At 37.1% G+C, this 16,669-nt stretch overlaps 1 protein-coding gene across 3 annotated transcripts in view; it reads left to right on the top strand.

The window, feature by feature from the left end:
- Positions 1 to 16,669, top strand: part of NEBL (nebulette) — a 274,542-nt gene that overhangs the window by 167,577 nt on the left and 90,296 nt on the right. The window contains exons 1-2 of one of the 3 annotated variants that reach the window (XM_030008945.2): positions 10,989 to 11,071; positions 11,168 to 11,239. The exons of the other annotated variants lie outside the window; for them this stretch is intronic. Coding sequence (XP_029864805.1) covers positions 11,006 to 11,071; positions 11,168 to 11,239 — 138 coding nt within the window. The 5' untranslated portion in view covers positions 10,989 to 11,005. Of the gene's footprint in view, positions 1 to 10,988; positions 11,072 to 11,167; positions 11,240 to 16,669 lie in introns of those variants that run through there. 3 annotated transcript variants of the gene reach the window in all.

Genomic DNA, 16,669 nt, shown 5'->3' with positions numbered 1-16,669 from the left:
AAAGCTACTGGCGCTGGTCCACCAGTCCATCATTGTAAAAGTTTTTATATTAAAAAGATTCCAACTGCAGTTATGTTGTAAACTGGAGTCCGGTAATCTGTCTGTTTAAATTAAGAAGTTGAAGATCATGGCATCCACAAAAGATTTGGATGCTGAGGTGACACGTGCACAGAATATAATTCTGTCTCACTACATGTATGAGCAGAGAGCAGAGTCTGCAGGTGTGTTACAGCATCAGGCAGATATTCAGCATCCTCCCTCCAAATGGTCCCTCGTCTGCCCATTGCTTATATCCCACCAGAGCCCCTCATCTGGAGTCATTAGGTTGAATTTGGAGCCTGCCTGCCTGTCTGCCACTGCAGTGTATGTGTCGCAAACACGCTCGCTCAGAAACATGGCTGGGTGTTTAGAGAGGGGCAGGCTTATGACCATTTTTCTGTTAGTTCAGGTGTGATGGCGTTCCTCTAGGAAGTGTTAGATATTGCTTCCAGCCCAACAGGTGTTTGAGCCCACAGTTGAGTGGCCTAATCCTGACTGTGATGGAGGTCCTGACCAGCATTTTGCTGAAGTTGTACCATGGCATAGAGAAGAACAGAAGGTTCATGGGCCAGAGAAGGGTCTCGGGCTGAGTACTGTGGTTATCGTGCAGTAGGGCCAGGGTGGCTGGGTTCTGGCTGCTGCTCTAAAGCCTGTTTGTATGTTTAATGATGGTGAAACAATAAGATTAAACTCATTATTAGCCATACAGCCAATGTGAGATTAACATGACTTGCACTCTGATATTAATTTTTTACCTCAGTTTGATTTTGAGCTGTAGAAAGTTCTAACGTCTTAAAAAAACCCCTGTGGGTAGCATTAGTCAAGTACTGTGCTGTACTGCGTGGTAATATCCTAGGATTTAAATATAAGCTTGGGGAAGCTGAGTCTGACATATTTTGAATGTCTACACAGAGCATATTATAGCTGCATCTTCATCTTGCAAAGAGAAGGTTTAAAATTGTTAAAGGGAAGTGAAATGTGTAGTTACTTCTGGGGCTGTAGAATAGCATCCGTGTATGTAAGATTAGGCACTTCCCGCCCCCAGGGTTTACAGTTTTGTATTACAGATTATCGTTATTGCGTACACTTTCCTGATGAGATTGAGAAATTTCTTTAGCTGCCAAAATACATTTACCACAGACCTGAAGGCGAATAGAATTCTTCCAGAGGCAGCCTCTGGCTTCGGAGGTTTTTTTGCTGAAAGGCAGGCTCAGACTTCCCATGACATCATCAGAGAGATAAAAAGACTAAAAGCTCTTCAAAGCTAGGCCTTAGGCCCTAACATAAATTGATTCTCTGTAATGGTTTATGTGTGTAAAAAAATGAATAAATATTTACAAAAATGCAATTTAAATAGGACCTTACCTAACTAGACTTGAAGTTAACTTTTTAATATCACCTATTCATTTGAATTCAACATAAAAATAAAACCATCTTAATATAACTTTAATTTAGACTTCAGAAAGCAAGGAAGGAACATGGTATTTTCTTTCTCTTTCTATATGCCAAGTTTCAGAGAGGTTATCTTGCTTGTTTCATGCCAAATAGTTACTACCTGTAACTCAGTAGACACTGAAATTAATTTGCATAACAAGTAACTACATTGTTATTCTAACTCTATGCTACATGTTAACTCAGTTGCTTACTAATTATGATTTAGTATAAGGTTCTAAACGAAAGACTGCTCTGTGTTCTTTTCTCGTCCCACTTTTCCTTTTTTATTTTTTAAGTTATATTAACACTAAAATTTGCGTAACATAGCAAAATGTTCTAGAGAAAAACCCATCTTCAATGCTGTAAATAAAGTATATAAGTTAAGAATTAGTTTATGCTTGAAATGACTTAACAGAAATATCACTGAAAAAGAGCCAGGAAAATCCCACTGAGAAGCTCTGTGATATCAGCATTAAAGCTAGGGCTGGGAATCAAGAAGTCTTGATTCATTACAAGCTTCCTTTCTTACTGTGGAGATGCAGCTTTACTTCATGGCCCCTTGTTCTGTAAAACAGAATTATAAGATGATCAGGTATCTTCAGGTATGTAGCAAGGAGCAATTCTGTGGAGTAGTTATTTATCCTGGTCTGAATTCCCTTTACAAAATTCCAGATGTTCAAAGGAGACTTAAGACAGCTTGTTCCCCCAGTCAAGCCTGCTGCATCTCCCAAACCTCTGGCCATACTGTGATTGTCAAGTAACCATGAATCAGCAGTATGATCTGGGGCAGGTTTTTTGGTTGGGCTAAACTAGACCTACCCATGGCTGGTCTTACTTAAGCCTGACTCCAGCCTAGTCCTCAAATGCCTGAGGACAGGGAGAGGACTTGGCTCGCTCTGTGTCAGTATCCTCCATCAAAGACTCTATCCCTGTATTTATAAAATTCTTTAAAATCTTCTCCACAAGAAGCTGTATGAGTATAAAGTAGTTGTTGTTCTTTAATGTTATTAACAACAGCAAGTGATCATGCCCAAAGGCGGTATTTCTGGATAATTTGTAGTGTACAAAACATTGCTATATTATTTCTTTTGCCTTCCTCCTCTCAGAAGGTACTTACTGCATTATTTCACGTGGTGCAAGCATTAGCCTTCCTTGATTTGAAGAACTGTAATTCAGTGTGCTTTTAATGTGGTAATTTAGATGTACTGTGTTATATGAAAAGCACTGTAGGGCTAAATTTTTATTACTAATTTATAGGAACTATTTTTTCCTATAGTAATATGTGAGAACTGACATTTTAATAAGTATTATGATGGTACTTTATAGATTGAGAAGTATGCTCACCTAGAAGTACCAGTATTGAGATAACTGCAAGTTTAAATTCCACTGATGTCATTGGAATTGCTTCTTTTCAGGGGTTACCAGGTCCCAGGAATGACTATAAAGTAGCTGGAGCAAGAAATGCCAGTTCTGTGTCCACTACCATTTTGAGAAAACAATTCAGACTAGAAGTAAGACAATGCTCTAATGTGAAAGCAAATTATGTAACTGATAAAGCAGAACTGCCTTATCATCATTTTTTGTGAACGATGGAGCAAAATGAAGCCAATTTAAAAATAAGGTATTCTTCTACTAAAATCTGCACTGTTTCTTTGGGAAATGCTAGATCAGCTTTTATCTGATCTATGCAAAAGAGATTTCCATGGGGGAAAAAAATTTTTAAGCTGAAATTTGCGGCTAAACTATGGACAACGACTAAAATAAAAGGTAAAGTTTTATGTAACTTGATTTAAAAGACTAAAAAAATCGGATCACAAATCTTTTTAATCTGCATCAGATATTCAGTTAAATCCTTTAAAAATACGATGTGCATTTTTCTGAATATAAAAATATGTTATTAAATGCAAGTCGACATTTCTAAATTAGGTGCTTGCCACTTCATCAATGATATAAGCAGAAATATATTTTTCAGTGGATGGTGGAAGAAGATGTTTTTATCATCTTGTCACTGTTGTCATGGAAACCTGTGTATATCATTGTTAAACAGAGTGTACATAAGGATCTAACATTCCTGTGACTTATTATTGCTACCTATTGTATTTTTAGTGTATTTTCTTCAGTGCTGTAGTCAATGCTTAAGAACTTGTAAGTTGCTCTCCTGAATTACAACCATGAACTCAATTACAGGATTAGGCTGTCCAGAGAGCCCTTAGTATAGGGTTCTTTGCCATAAAATTCTTTTCAATACAGGGTTATTAACGGTTGTATTTCCAAATCCATTGTAGCCTATTATAAGCACTTGAAAAATAATATTTACTCTATTCAAGCAGACTATTTTGCCACAGCAGCTTTTTGGAAAGAATGAGCTATCCATCAGTGATTATAAACTCTCTGTCTTGAAAATTATGGATATTTTCTGAATGTGCATTTTATATATTAAGTGCTTTGTTTTCGAATACACTGCTAAATTCATAGTACAGCTCCTGTGTACAGTTGTCTTAACCTGTCACGCACAGAATGGTAGGCTAAGAGGGAAGCTTGACTATGACAATACAGATCTAAACCCTCCTGGACACAAAGTATGTGTAACTTATTTTCGTGTTTAAATCTTACAATGGGCACAATTCACAAAGTAGATAAAAGACGTAAACTAATTTCTCCAAAGGAGAACTATTTAAGAATCAGTCATTTTAAAGCACAATAAGGGAGCTGTATGTTTTACATAATTACAGTTTTATTTTTGTCTTTTTGGGTCTGAAGATATTTCAAAATATATCTTCTCCATCAAGTATTTATGACTTGAAATTATTTGTCTTGATCAAAAAATAAAGTTACTTGAATAAATTTTTCATCAATGAACAAGTGACTTCTGTTACTTCAAATGTGTTCATTAAATTTCTTTTTTATCCTGGCCTGTTTGGTTTAATCTTTTCTGTTTTGGGGGGTTTTCTGAAGACTATTCTGAAATTTAAAAGCTATGATCTTAAATAACTGTAAATGAAGAACTTAGTTTTTGTTTTAGTGTTAGCTGTCTGTGGCAATTTGATGCAAATTTAACTTACTTGAGAATCAAAGTAACATGAAATGTTCCAGAAGAGTAAAGTTATAAAGGTTTTTTTAAAGGTGTGTGTTACTTATGGTATTGTTCCCTCCAGAGAGAGTGTGACTGAAGTTACAGTATTAGGTCTATCACAAGAAGTGCAAAAATATGGAGAAGAAAAAACTCAATTAAATACAAGAAAAATAAACCACTGTGGTTTTAGTTTCTAGAAAAATGCATTCATTAAGTAAGTGAGGGTCATAGTGGTGGATGTAATTACAACTGAAATTAAATTTGTAGGAAAGATCCAATTTTCTCTTCCTGCTGTGGGAGATTCTGTCAGTTCAGGCAGTTAAATTTGAAGTAATGCCACAAGAAAAATTCCTGGTAAGTACACATGCCCAGTCTATATGGCTAAGAAAATGTATGCAAGAGTCTGTATATAAGCCAAGTATATCTTTCTGTTATTTCAGATTACAGTAAACTGTATATGAATATATAGTCACTGAAAGGAGAATGGGAGTATCCTTAGCTTTTTAGGATTTATTGAGGCAAAATAAAACTTGTTTATTACTGACTTCATATCTTTTACCTACAATCATTGATAATTTTAGCTGTGATTTATAGCAAGGTAAAATTTCCAAATTCTTACTATATAGTCCTAGCTCTTTCTTCCATAGGGTTTAGGTTTGGATAAAATGAAAATTTTGTGAATGGAAAACTTTGATCTATTATCTAAACTTTTCTCCTTTTGAGGAGTCCTGTGAGATAAGCTGTAACTTCTCAGTTGAATCCCTCTTCTGCTGAATGTGATTTTTCTCTTTGGGATACCTCACACAGTAACCCAGGCAGCTGATAATTTCATTTTCTAGCCATATTGTGTAGAAAAGCCTTATGAAATATGAGCCACAAGTTGCAGGGCAGAGGGATAGCTTGGATATGTACTGCTCCACACCAGTTACAGAGGACTAGTGTGCAGGTCTCTTGACTACTAGCATACAGGACTAGCATCCGGGCTGCAGTTTCGTAGGTAGTAGGAATAAATGTCTTGACTATTTGTTGTTGTAATGGCACTAGTAAGAGGTGTGGGGAGTGCTGAAGAGCCTCAACTGCTATGCCCCAGAGCTGTTCTCTCTGGTGGACTCCCGTACCTAGTTGGACACTTGAGTAAGGGGAGAGGGGTTTTATAACACTTGGCAAGAAAGGGAAATGCCACAGCTATGTCAGGAAGAGTGGATTAAACAGTTGCAATGCAGTCAAATGTGGCTGATTTTGGTCTCAGCTCCTGATGCATCAACTTGTGAAGAGAGCTGTAGGAGTGGTAGATTTTTCAGGTTTCTGGTTAAACTGAAAATATTGGCGGGCTGGAGAGACCAAATTCCCCCATTGTTGAGGATTTAATTTCTTGACAAATGAAAAATTAGGAAAAAAAAAAAAAGGTGAAACTGTATATCCCATTTAGGAAATACCATATTTGAGGGTTAAAAGCTATTGTGCAAACGTAGTAGGCAGTTATGAATATTGTCAGAAAAATGAAGCTGAGGTTTTGGGTTTTTTTCAGGATACATTAGTATCTGAAAAAGCTTTATGCTGGTTTATTTCAATGCATTGTTGCTGATCACAGCTAAGGTTACATCCACATGGCACAATCTTGTGCCCTGATAAATACTCTCTCTTCTGAATGGGTTAATTTCTCAGGATAATTAGCTGTGTGGGAAAGAGTTTAACTCAGGCAGTGTCATGCTAGCATAGCTACACTGCTTCTGGTAACTCAATTAGGTTGGGTATTATTATGTGAAACTAGTTGTACCATACAGACATCTTAAATGCTCAGTCATCAAGATCCAGTTGAGCTAGACAATGTCCCTGTGAGTATGTGTTTGCAAAAAATGTCTATATTTATGTATTTATTAGGCATTGAAAATTCATTAGGTTTTCTGGGATTCACAATTCTAACATCTCATTTGTATTCATCTTTAAAAATACCATTGCCACTCTCTGCTTTACCAAAACCTTAAATAAAATAACTTTCATTGAATGAAAATCTTAGCTTAGAACCATGAGATATTTTCAGGTTTCGAAGTGTTGTTGATAAATGCAGTGTTAATGATCTGACAGATACAAGCTTATGGGTAAGATTTTTCTCTAAATAGAACCATCTTTTGAATTTCTTTTGTTAATGTTAATTGGTATTTCATCTTCAGGGGAGGTTAAAATTGGCAGGCTGGGATTCCTCGCTTGCTTTCTGTTTGTGATTGTGGTGCTGATAGCCTAACTATGAACTTCCTTATGCAGGGTTGCTAGTAAGTTCCAGTCTAATAGTTGAGTATTTCTAGAAATGAGAAGTAATTGAATCTCAGTGCTTACAAATGCCTTGTGTGCTTTTTGAAAAGAGACCACCAGCTGTGTTGTGTTGCATTAATTGTACTTATTTCAGTGATGTGTGTGTCTGTCCAGTGAGAACAGAAAATAACATTTTCATTTCAGGGATGTCTGTGGGTTGATTTTCAACTCATTGGAAGCAGGATAGTTAAAGCACTAAAACTCTACCTCTGTTCTTACTAGGTTTTCAGTCCAGAATTGAAAGGAGTATATTCATAACACGTATATACCTCTCACTATAATGCTGTGCAGAGTCTCCAGCTGAAATAACTTGGCCCTTAACTTGCAGCCTATGTTCAAGTACCCCATGAGGAACTCTGCATTAATAGGTTTGAGATTATGACGTTTCTGGTACATTTTCTAGGACAAGAACAGTTTCTGCTGTTCTGAGAAGTGGTAAAGTTCTTTCAGCAGAGCAGTACATGTGAATATGTCAGATCTTGGAAGGCTTTGGGGATTATGCCAAAGTCCAGCGGTGGTGTTTGTTTAGTGACAGAACTGAGTGTCATTGCTAAATTGTTATGTGTATCAGGGCCAAAATGAGATGAAGCTTTTTAACTTTCTGGGCCAAGATCTCCCAAATGTATTTGTTAAAAGACTGATAAAGGGACAAGGAGATGGTGGGGCTTTGGCCAGTTGTGGACACAGCTGTGTGTGATCAAAGCAGGAAGCTGCACAACTGCGTGCCTGAACCATTTGTGTGCTGGGCCAGCTCGTACTCGTGGGGACTCAGGCTCCTTCATACCCCATGTTTCTTCCCCTTCTGCCTCCTCAGCAGATATGCATTTAGACCAAGTGCTTGAGTAATGTTCTGTGTCAAAAAATAGTACATTGACAGGAGCGAATGATGTCTGTAAGTGTTGGAAGATTCAGCTGTCTCCTTTCATAGGAGAAACCATATAGTTTGCTTCTGGAAGTCTTATCTTCTCTATCAAAAGTTCATACACGTTGAAGATTGTGTACTGCAAATACTGTGCTTCTGTGAACAATCTAGACAATGTACAGTTGCAGCTTCATTTCATTGCAGCTTCTTCAACAAAATATCCTCATTCTTAAGGCTAGATTTGAACTGAGATGTGAAACATCCATGCAGGGTGGCTGGAAGCAGAAACGTGGAGCTATACAACATTCCCTTACGAAATTTGAATGCGTTCATATTGGGTACTTCCCTGAAGAACCCATTTCTCCCCTTTGTGTGCGTATTAAGATACCTATAATGCAATAATAAATCCTAATTTTGCCATGCCCTCTATGCATGCAAATATTGTGTATACACATCTTAGCAGTCCGTTGCAGTGTTTTCTTAAAATTATGTACAATTGGATTTTGTTTAATCTGTGCTGTTTCATGCCAAAGCAAATGACTACGGATTATTCCATTATATACAGTGGAAAGTGGTTCAGCAGTGTCAGTTTGGAAGTTTTGGTAAAAATGCAGGTTTTACAGGTAAAAAGTATTCTTTAATACAACATACTTCATATTTGTTTTGGGGATGTAAAGCTCAGCATTTTAACTTGATCTTTATTCAGATTAGATTTAGTACTTTTAGCGTAGTTTTAAAAATATTTGTAAACATACACAAACATTTGCAATGCCAAACATGCCTGCTGATCCTAGATTATTTACTGCCTCTTACGGAAGTACCCTAAGCTTGTTCTTGACCTGCAGGCTGCTAATAGAATCATAATGCACTTCTAAACCATGCAACTCTTAAATGCTTATAACAGATTATTCTCTGAATTATATCTGGATATATTTAATTTTCAGGCTTGCTTTATTGCACAGTGAATGTTATCTGACAGTATTCAGTGTTTCGAGGAGGATGAAAAAAAGGGAGGTAGGTTTCTGTGTTATATAGTCTCTTACTGCATCTGTTATGTGAAGAGTGCCATTTTGAATAACTTGTGTATGGTTAGTTGATACTGTGATATTTTTTCCCTTGCTCCCTTTGTGCATAGCATTATATTTTTCTTTAATATGATGAGTTATAGCAGCTGTCTTGCAACCCCTGTATTATGGAAGTTACATGGGACATAGCATATTTGGACACTCAGTTATGCCTGACCCAGATGATGTAAAAATGGGAAAAAATGAATTCTATCAAATCAGTTGAAGATCATGCTAAAGAGAAAGCACATCTTTATTATGCAGAAACCATTACAGGAAAACCACAATTAATACATAAATTTTGGTATGTCCAGCTGCTGAAAAACCACCAGATACAATGTAAGCATGTTAAAAAGCTGAACAGCCCCATCTTCCCCCGCAAACCTGAACAGTTTTGACTTTGTCATTTTGAACGTATTTGCCTTCCAGTGCAAAAAATAGCAAAAGATTTCCCCATATTCAGCAAGCTTTGCAGCTACTAATAGGTCTTCTCTACTCTCAAATATTTTTCAATGTCTCCACTTAAAAAATTTATTAAATGTAGGAAAGAAAGGGAAATTAACTATGCTGGAAAAATATAGTATTTGCAATATTATCACAAAAATCCCCAAATGAAGCCTTCGTGTGCATTTCTGTCTGGTACTTCTGTAGGTACTCTGTCTCCTTAACTTGTGGTCTTTGAAATCATGCATGAATCTGTTGTTTAGGAATATATTTGCTGTGGCCATAATATTAAAAAATGACCTGTTACTGTGAATACCCATCTTATAAGACCACACCATTTTCTTCCAGAAGGATGAAACATCCTGAGGTCCAAAAGTAGTCAGCATAAATTACAGGTAATTCTCACCTATACAAACCAGACTTATAGTTTTCAACCTGAACTTCAGCAATGCCAATCCAAATCTGAACTTTAGGAGCTTATATTTGAAGCAGAGGAATGGAAAATCTTGAAGCTTTCTGTACTATTAACATATAAAGAATTCTGTCTCTGGATTATTATACACTGAAAGCAGTTTGTGCCTTTGTTCTTAATATTTTTTTCAAATTTTCAGACCTTAACTAAGTCAAATGCTGTATTTTTTCTCTTCTTTGAAATGTTTATTTTTCTAAGGAAATGTATGTTTCTAAATAAGCTCTAAGGATGGGCACAAGTACTTAAAATTCTTTGAAGAGGTTTTTTAAGACCACACATTCCTTATATCTTTGCCTGATTGCAAAACTGTGTAGCAGTGAATCACTTTGCTAGGTGAAGTTCGAAATAATGACCTCTATAAAATGAGAAGTATACAAGCTACAGTTTGGAAAATAAAAAAAAAAAGTTAAAATGCTGGTTACTCCAACTGGTCCTGTAATACCTCCTTGCTTGTTTTACAGAAGCAAACACTGTGACACTATATCCATTGGCATAAGGATATCTTTCAGTTTCATTGCAGCTGGAGTCAATGACTTCATACTGAAAAAGGTTGGTTTTGAGACTACACACCATGACAATTTTTAACAGTGAAGGAACATTCATGTTTGTGTAAATACATAGCTGTGTATACTTTTAAGTGTACAGATGTGTTTGTATCTATGTATGCACAGGTTTAACCTTCAGCTGACATAATATGCAAAGCATTTAAGGAATTTTATATGCTTTGTGGAAAAGGAGTATTTCCTGAAAAATATACTAGCAGTTACATCTACTGGAAAATAAGAAGAGTGAGCTTCTTTTAATCAAAAAGCTCTGTTATTGGACCAACAAAATAAAGTTTCGTGATAACTGGTTTTGGAGTCAGTGATGCCTTGAATCTTAGAACTGGGCAGTTTTCCCATAACCCTAGAGTCAATGTTCCCCTTTTAAGCCTATTAATTTTACTAAATTACTTATGTTATGAATTAACTGCATCACAGTATTTTAATTAAGTGTGTTCATAGTCATTTAAAAAATAGTTGACTGGGATAGGTCATTTAATTATATTTTATCTGTAAGAAAGCATTAGCTCTGCTGGGACTGATAGCTAGCAAGGCCATCTGCAATGCCTTTCAGTTCACTCACACTGAATTGTTCAGATAAAGACCGTCAAGTGCTGCCTAAATAAGGAAGGAGCCTTGGCAGAGTTAAGTGCAGCAAGGACACAAATGAACCATTGATTCCAGGCATGCTGTAGGGTCTGAGCTGTTTCCTGCAGTGCTGAACCTTTTTAGAGTTTTCATTGTTGTTTTCTGCAAAGTATTAAAATGCGAGTATCTGTCATTCAGGATCTCAAGGAAGATGAAAATGAGGATGGGGAAGAAGAAGAAAAGGTGAGTTAAACCCCAATATCTTTGAAAAGTACTTATTTCCTTCTGTTGTTACCCTTTTAGGACAATAAACCTGGAATGATTATCTTTCTCTTACAGGTCTTCCTCAAGCCTGTTATTGAGGACAGAAATATGGAACTGGCCCGAAAATGCAGTGAAATAATAAGTGATGTAAGTGACGGTGACTGTTTGCATCCTTACATTTACATTTCTCTTTTCAAGTGGGTTTATATTTATGATACATATTTTTTCAGATATGTACAGTGCAGCATGTGCCCATCCAAGACTCAAATGAAAAAGCACACAAAAGTAATAGAAGAGCACAGCCTACACTGGTACCTTAAATTATCAGCCGCAGAAGGATGAGCTTTTCAGAGCACTTGGACGGTGTGAAGCATAGGCCCTAGGAAGGAGAATGTTCCAAAAAGTGGGTCTCATGCGGAGTGTGTCTCCCATGAGAACACCTTGGCTGATTTGATCAGGAAAATGCAGTATTTTTTCTAGTTATAGCCTGATCCTATGAAGTTTAATTGGTTAGAACAGAACTGAGTGCCAGTATACATAGCTGTAAGGAGGGAGGATAAAAATAAAACAGATGAATTTTGAGTGTTATCTATTGGTCTGTGGTGATAGATGCTCAGAACTGCTTAGCATATTATTACTGACTTGCACTTCTAGGGAGAATTCACTGAATGCTAGAATATCTTTAAAAATTATTTAGCTAGCAAATTCTTGCCTTAGTTGCTATAGAGTTTTAAAACTGTCCATCAGATATAGACATTATATAAACATCACAGATCGGATCCAAGACATTTTAAATTGGAGTAGATCCAATTGCTTCAATGTAACAGCATCAGATTTACCTTGGTGGAAGATTATTTCTATGTCCCTCTGGGAAAGTGTGTGTGAATAATAACTTTGTCCCTTCATGGGAATGGGAGTTAAGAGTGGTATTTCTCCTGCGAGGGTGGTGGCTGGCAGCAGAGGACACATTACTGAGGAGAGAGTGACTTGCTTTAACAAGTGGTGTTCTAAAGAAACCAAAAAATGATGTGTGGCTCATGTTTGTGTTGTAATCTGATATTTAGATTCAGGATGTTATTGTTCAAGGTGAACGAGTATGTTGATTTTATGAGAGTAGAACATACAGAATCTACACTTAAGGTATAAATTATTAGGGGTTACATATCAGAAAGGAATAGGTAACTCAGAAAAACAGTATCTGGGATGTGTAGGTGTTACAGTGCTGGCTTGAAAGTGTGACTTGACAAAGTCAAAGTTTCCTCGTTGTCCATACACCGTCTGGTAATACTTTAATTTTCACAGAAAGAGTGCTGAAAATTGGATAGATCCTTAAGAGAACCTGCCCAGATGGCTCCCTTGTAATCTCAAGTTACTTTAGGAGGTAGTAGAGATTATTAATATTTTTACTGATGGTTATCTACATGCTTTCTTTGGGAAAAGAATGGCATATGGTGCAATAAGTGCCTGTCAACTCATGTAAAGGCCAAAATGAAAATGGACCTGGAGCACTTATCTGACCCAAAATACATTTAGTGTTTCCATGCAACTTGTTTCTAAACATGGTTGCTGTTCTTAAAGGCAAAAACTCCTTGACAAATGGTGAAGAAATATTTTATTTAATTGAAAAGGAATTATTACTGTGCTGTGTACTCATTAGGAGTAATGTTGGCTGTGGCTGTTAATTAACTGATAAATTGAGTGGCTGTGTTTTCTCTGATTTTCTGCAGGGGCTTGTGAGCTAAGGTGAATAACTAAGTCAAGCCAGGTTTCTGAAGCCTATAATGGTTCAGGGATGTGGGCTTTTGCTGAAAACTTGTGATGTGTTTAGCCTGTAAGTGTGTTAGATTTTCCTTGAGATATGTAAAGCATAATGGCAAAGTGTCATTAATGCTTTCAAAGCAGTAGTAATATATAATGGTCCAGACCACTTTATTTTTAAAGAGACTCTGTGTTTAAAAATGGCATCCAGTTTTGGGGCCTTATTCAGCCTCTGGTGAAATCAGTAGGTGTTTCTTCATTGGCTTCAACAGAATATGCAAATGTATAGGGGGTGAATTTTGTTTCCCAGAATTTTTGCTATAATTGGAATTTCTTATGACCAGTGAAGTCCTTTGTGCTGGTGGGGCTAAATTCCTGAGCCTGCACACTTCATTGTGGAGGCCAATAAACTGCAAGGAATTTTCATTCTTGCCTTTGATTTTTGACTCATTAACGTTCAGAACTTTTTATATATTCTTTATCCATTTAGCACGAATCTTTGCACAAATTGCTGTTTGTGTGGATGTGTTGTTGGTGTACATCTGTACACTTTATGTATACAATGGTTTTATGGGGCTTGCAGTTTGGCCCTAAGATGACCTTGGGACAGGAGCCTGTGTCCTTGCTGACCATGAGACTGGGTGCTTGTCCTTTTCTGCCGGTGGAGCTGTCAGCACAGCTCCTCCATCAGAATGCAGCGCCAGGAGTGCTCATGACTGAGATACTGGGGTTGCATTACACTGGCCCTGCATTCTTTGCAGGCTGACTTTAATTTGGCAATATGGTTTTAACAAAGTGTTGCAATGGCAGCCCTTAGTGCATGTGTAACTGTCAGCCTTGAACTGTATGTAGGGGAAGTAGTGAAGTCTTTAGGTGCTCCAGTTCTTGAGGAAATCTCCATTTTCATTTGAGGTTGGCAGATGTTTGTTCTGTGGCTGTGATACCCCCTGGATTTTTTCTCCCTAAAGCCATTTCATTTAATCTCCCTCCATTATGCAATTTTATTCCACAGATGTTTTTAAAACTGTCATGTGTGCTTGGTTCATACGCATTACCTTCCTTTCCAGGCCTTTTGTCTTCCATATTGAAATTGAGCCTGTCCATTTGCATGTATTACTTATATGTTGGTATATTTTCATCTCTTCTTTGTTTTAATTGTAGTGGTGTGATGTTATGAATACTGTTATAAGCAAAGAGGGGAATTATTATCCAAGTAAAATGGTTATTGACCAAACTATCATAATCCTTTTTCGTAGAGAGGCAGACAGTCTGCCTTCTGAAGACTCTGCTGAATTTTGTTAATATATGGTACCAGTGCTTCTTTTTCCCTATAGCAAAAAGTAGTGCAACTTGCCATTTAACTGTCCTTTTACGGAGTCCAACTTTGCTTTAGTATGTCTCTCTGCTATAAAGCAAGGGCCAAAGAGACCTAGAGTCAAGTGCAGAAACAGAGTGCCTTTCCACTCATACCAATAGGGTTGTGACCACCTCATTCAGGGCGGAGCTGTTCCTCTGGACTCACCATTACTAGTCACAGCCTCTATCTCTGGAGGACTTTGAGGTCCAAATTGCTGGAGACTAGTAAAATACTGTGGGGCAATAATACTGTATGCTTGCCCTGTTCTCATGCTTGTCTCCAGGTTTCTGTGGCCACGGAGAGAGGATTTTGTATTAGATGGATCTGTGATCTGACACAGCTCTTAGTCTTATGAGAGATTATAAATTAAATGCAGGGTTGGAAAGGGATTCCTTAGTGGAATGAGTATGATGAGTCAGGGAGAAGAAAGGGATCAGGAGAGAGCTATTAAAAATTGGGCCTTTAGTAAGCTATTGGACTTCAAAAGTATGTCAAAAGAGCAGTAGTGGCTCCAGGCCATCATTTCAAATTTTTCCTGTTATTTGTTTTTTTCACAAGGCTTACCAGATCTACTCAACCTAAACAGCATATTTTGTGTTGAAGGGTAAGTCACTCGCAGGCAAAATGTCCTATTCAGTATTTTAGACATCTGACTTTGTAACCCCAAACTTTGAAGAGGAATATTAGCTTCTCTGCCTATTCCAGCCATTTGTTATGTTCAGTCGTAGCCAACCTCTTAAGCCTCTTGCTTAAGTCATTTACAATAAATATGCTTTTTAAGTGCAGATGTCATGACTTCATTATACTTGTCCCATTTCATCTTCCATCTTTCTGATTCCAAGCGATGCAGACACTTCTGTAGCTGAATGGAGTGTGTTGGATCAGAGTTTGACCACACATTTTGTTATATGTCCTCTCTAAATTGCTCATTTGATCCTGCATGCATTTTGTGGCCTCTATGGCTTACTATAATAAATGTGAATAATAAAGGAGTAAGGTGGTGGCATTAGTCCTTTACTGCAGTTATTTTGAAAGCATGACTTCTACAACAGAACAGCTTTGATTGTTTCTTCTAGTCATGTCGTGTCATCTCCCCCAGTTAAGAGATACCTTAGAAAGCTTTCATGTTTGATTTTTGAGTGTAATTATTGCTCTGTAATTAAAATGGATGTAATTACAGTCAGCTTTCAGATATCTGTGTGTGATTTACCTCATTTGTGAGCAGCAAGACTCTCCATCTCCTCTACTAGAGTCTCAGCTTTACAGGAGTTTCTACTGGGAATGCCATCAAACCTAACCAGTAGACAGTCAGCTCTGTAGATTTCCCATGTCCCTTCTCAGTTGTATCACTGTGAATGAACATAATTCTACGAAGCCTTTTTTTTAAGCTGTTCATGTCCACATACATACACACACTTGCAAGTACATGCGTGCATGTGTGCAAGTTGAACAGTAAGTGCCTGCTCATGTTTATCATAAAACTGTCCTTTTTGTGTATTGCTCTGTGATTACCTAGGAGTATGGTGTCTCACAACAGGTTACATGAACCATTGGATTTGTGGTTCCCTGAGTAAAATTATGACATACAGTAATTTTACACCTGTTGTTCACAAAGCAGTTTTTATTTAGAATAGACTGTAATCCACAAAGGCAGACAATATGATTCGGTAATGAGATGTACATTCCTTCAGTAGTCCAAATGTGGATGAGCTCAATAGTAACCAAGATTATTTATTGTGTGAGGATTATGTAGTCATCAGTTTGAGATGAATTTGGCATTATCTAATCCATTTTGCGATGGACAAAAAGTTTGCATCAGATAGTACAGGAGCTGATTCTGTGTAAGCTGCCATCCTTCTCATGAATTTTCCAAGTTCCTATAGAGGAGTGTAGAGTAGAAGTTGTGATATCCATTAAGGATTCAGAGAAAGAGGAAATTAAGATTGCATATTTCTGTAATGCTCAGATGCAGATCATATTGCTTCTGTCAGTGCTTGTCAGCAAGTCTAGAGTGCATAAACGCAAGCTGCTGTTGTGCAGAATGTGAAAATGAGGTTAGAGAAATGGTAGCAGATAATAACCACGAAAGCTTAATACTAAATAATTCAATTTGCATTGAACTGAACTATTCGATGTACAAAGAAAGAAGTGTCACTAGAAACATTTAAGGCTATCCACGTAAACTGTCTGTATTTCTTATTTAGTCCATCTCATCATAATTGACCATCTTTCTTCACACAGTTCTTACATAATAAAAGTCCCTACACATTTACCACGTCCATAGTTTTTATCCTTCTCCCTAATACAAACAGTAACTCTGACTTCATTAATAGTCATGTGGTTATTATACCTGCCTATATTGTTTGTCCCATGGTAAGAAAAAGGCTGTTTTTAAAAAAAAAAAAAAGGCTTGTGTTTTGGTTTTTTTGCAGAATATGTCATGGTGTTTTGCTTCAAAAATG

The sequence above is a fragment of the Aquila chrysaetos genome, chromosome 3 (genome assembly GCF_900496995.4).
Source record: "Aquila chrysaetos chrysaetos chromosome 3, bAquChr1.4, whole genome shotgun sequence".
Lineage (NCBI taxonomy): Eukaryota > Metazoa > Chordata > Aves > Accipitriformes > Accipitridae > Aquila > Aquila chrysaetos.
The sequence above is the reverse complement of the archived record's forward strand: the minus strand, read 5'-3'. Positions and strand labels throughout refer to the sequence as shown.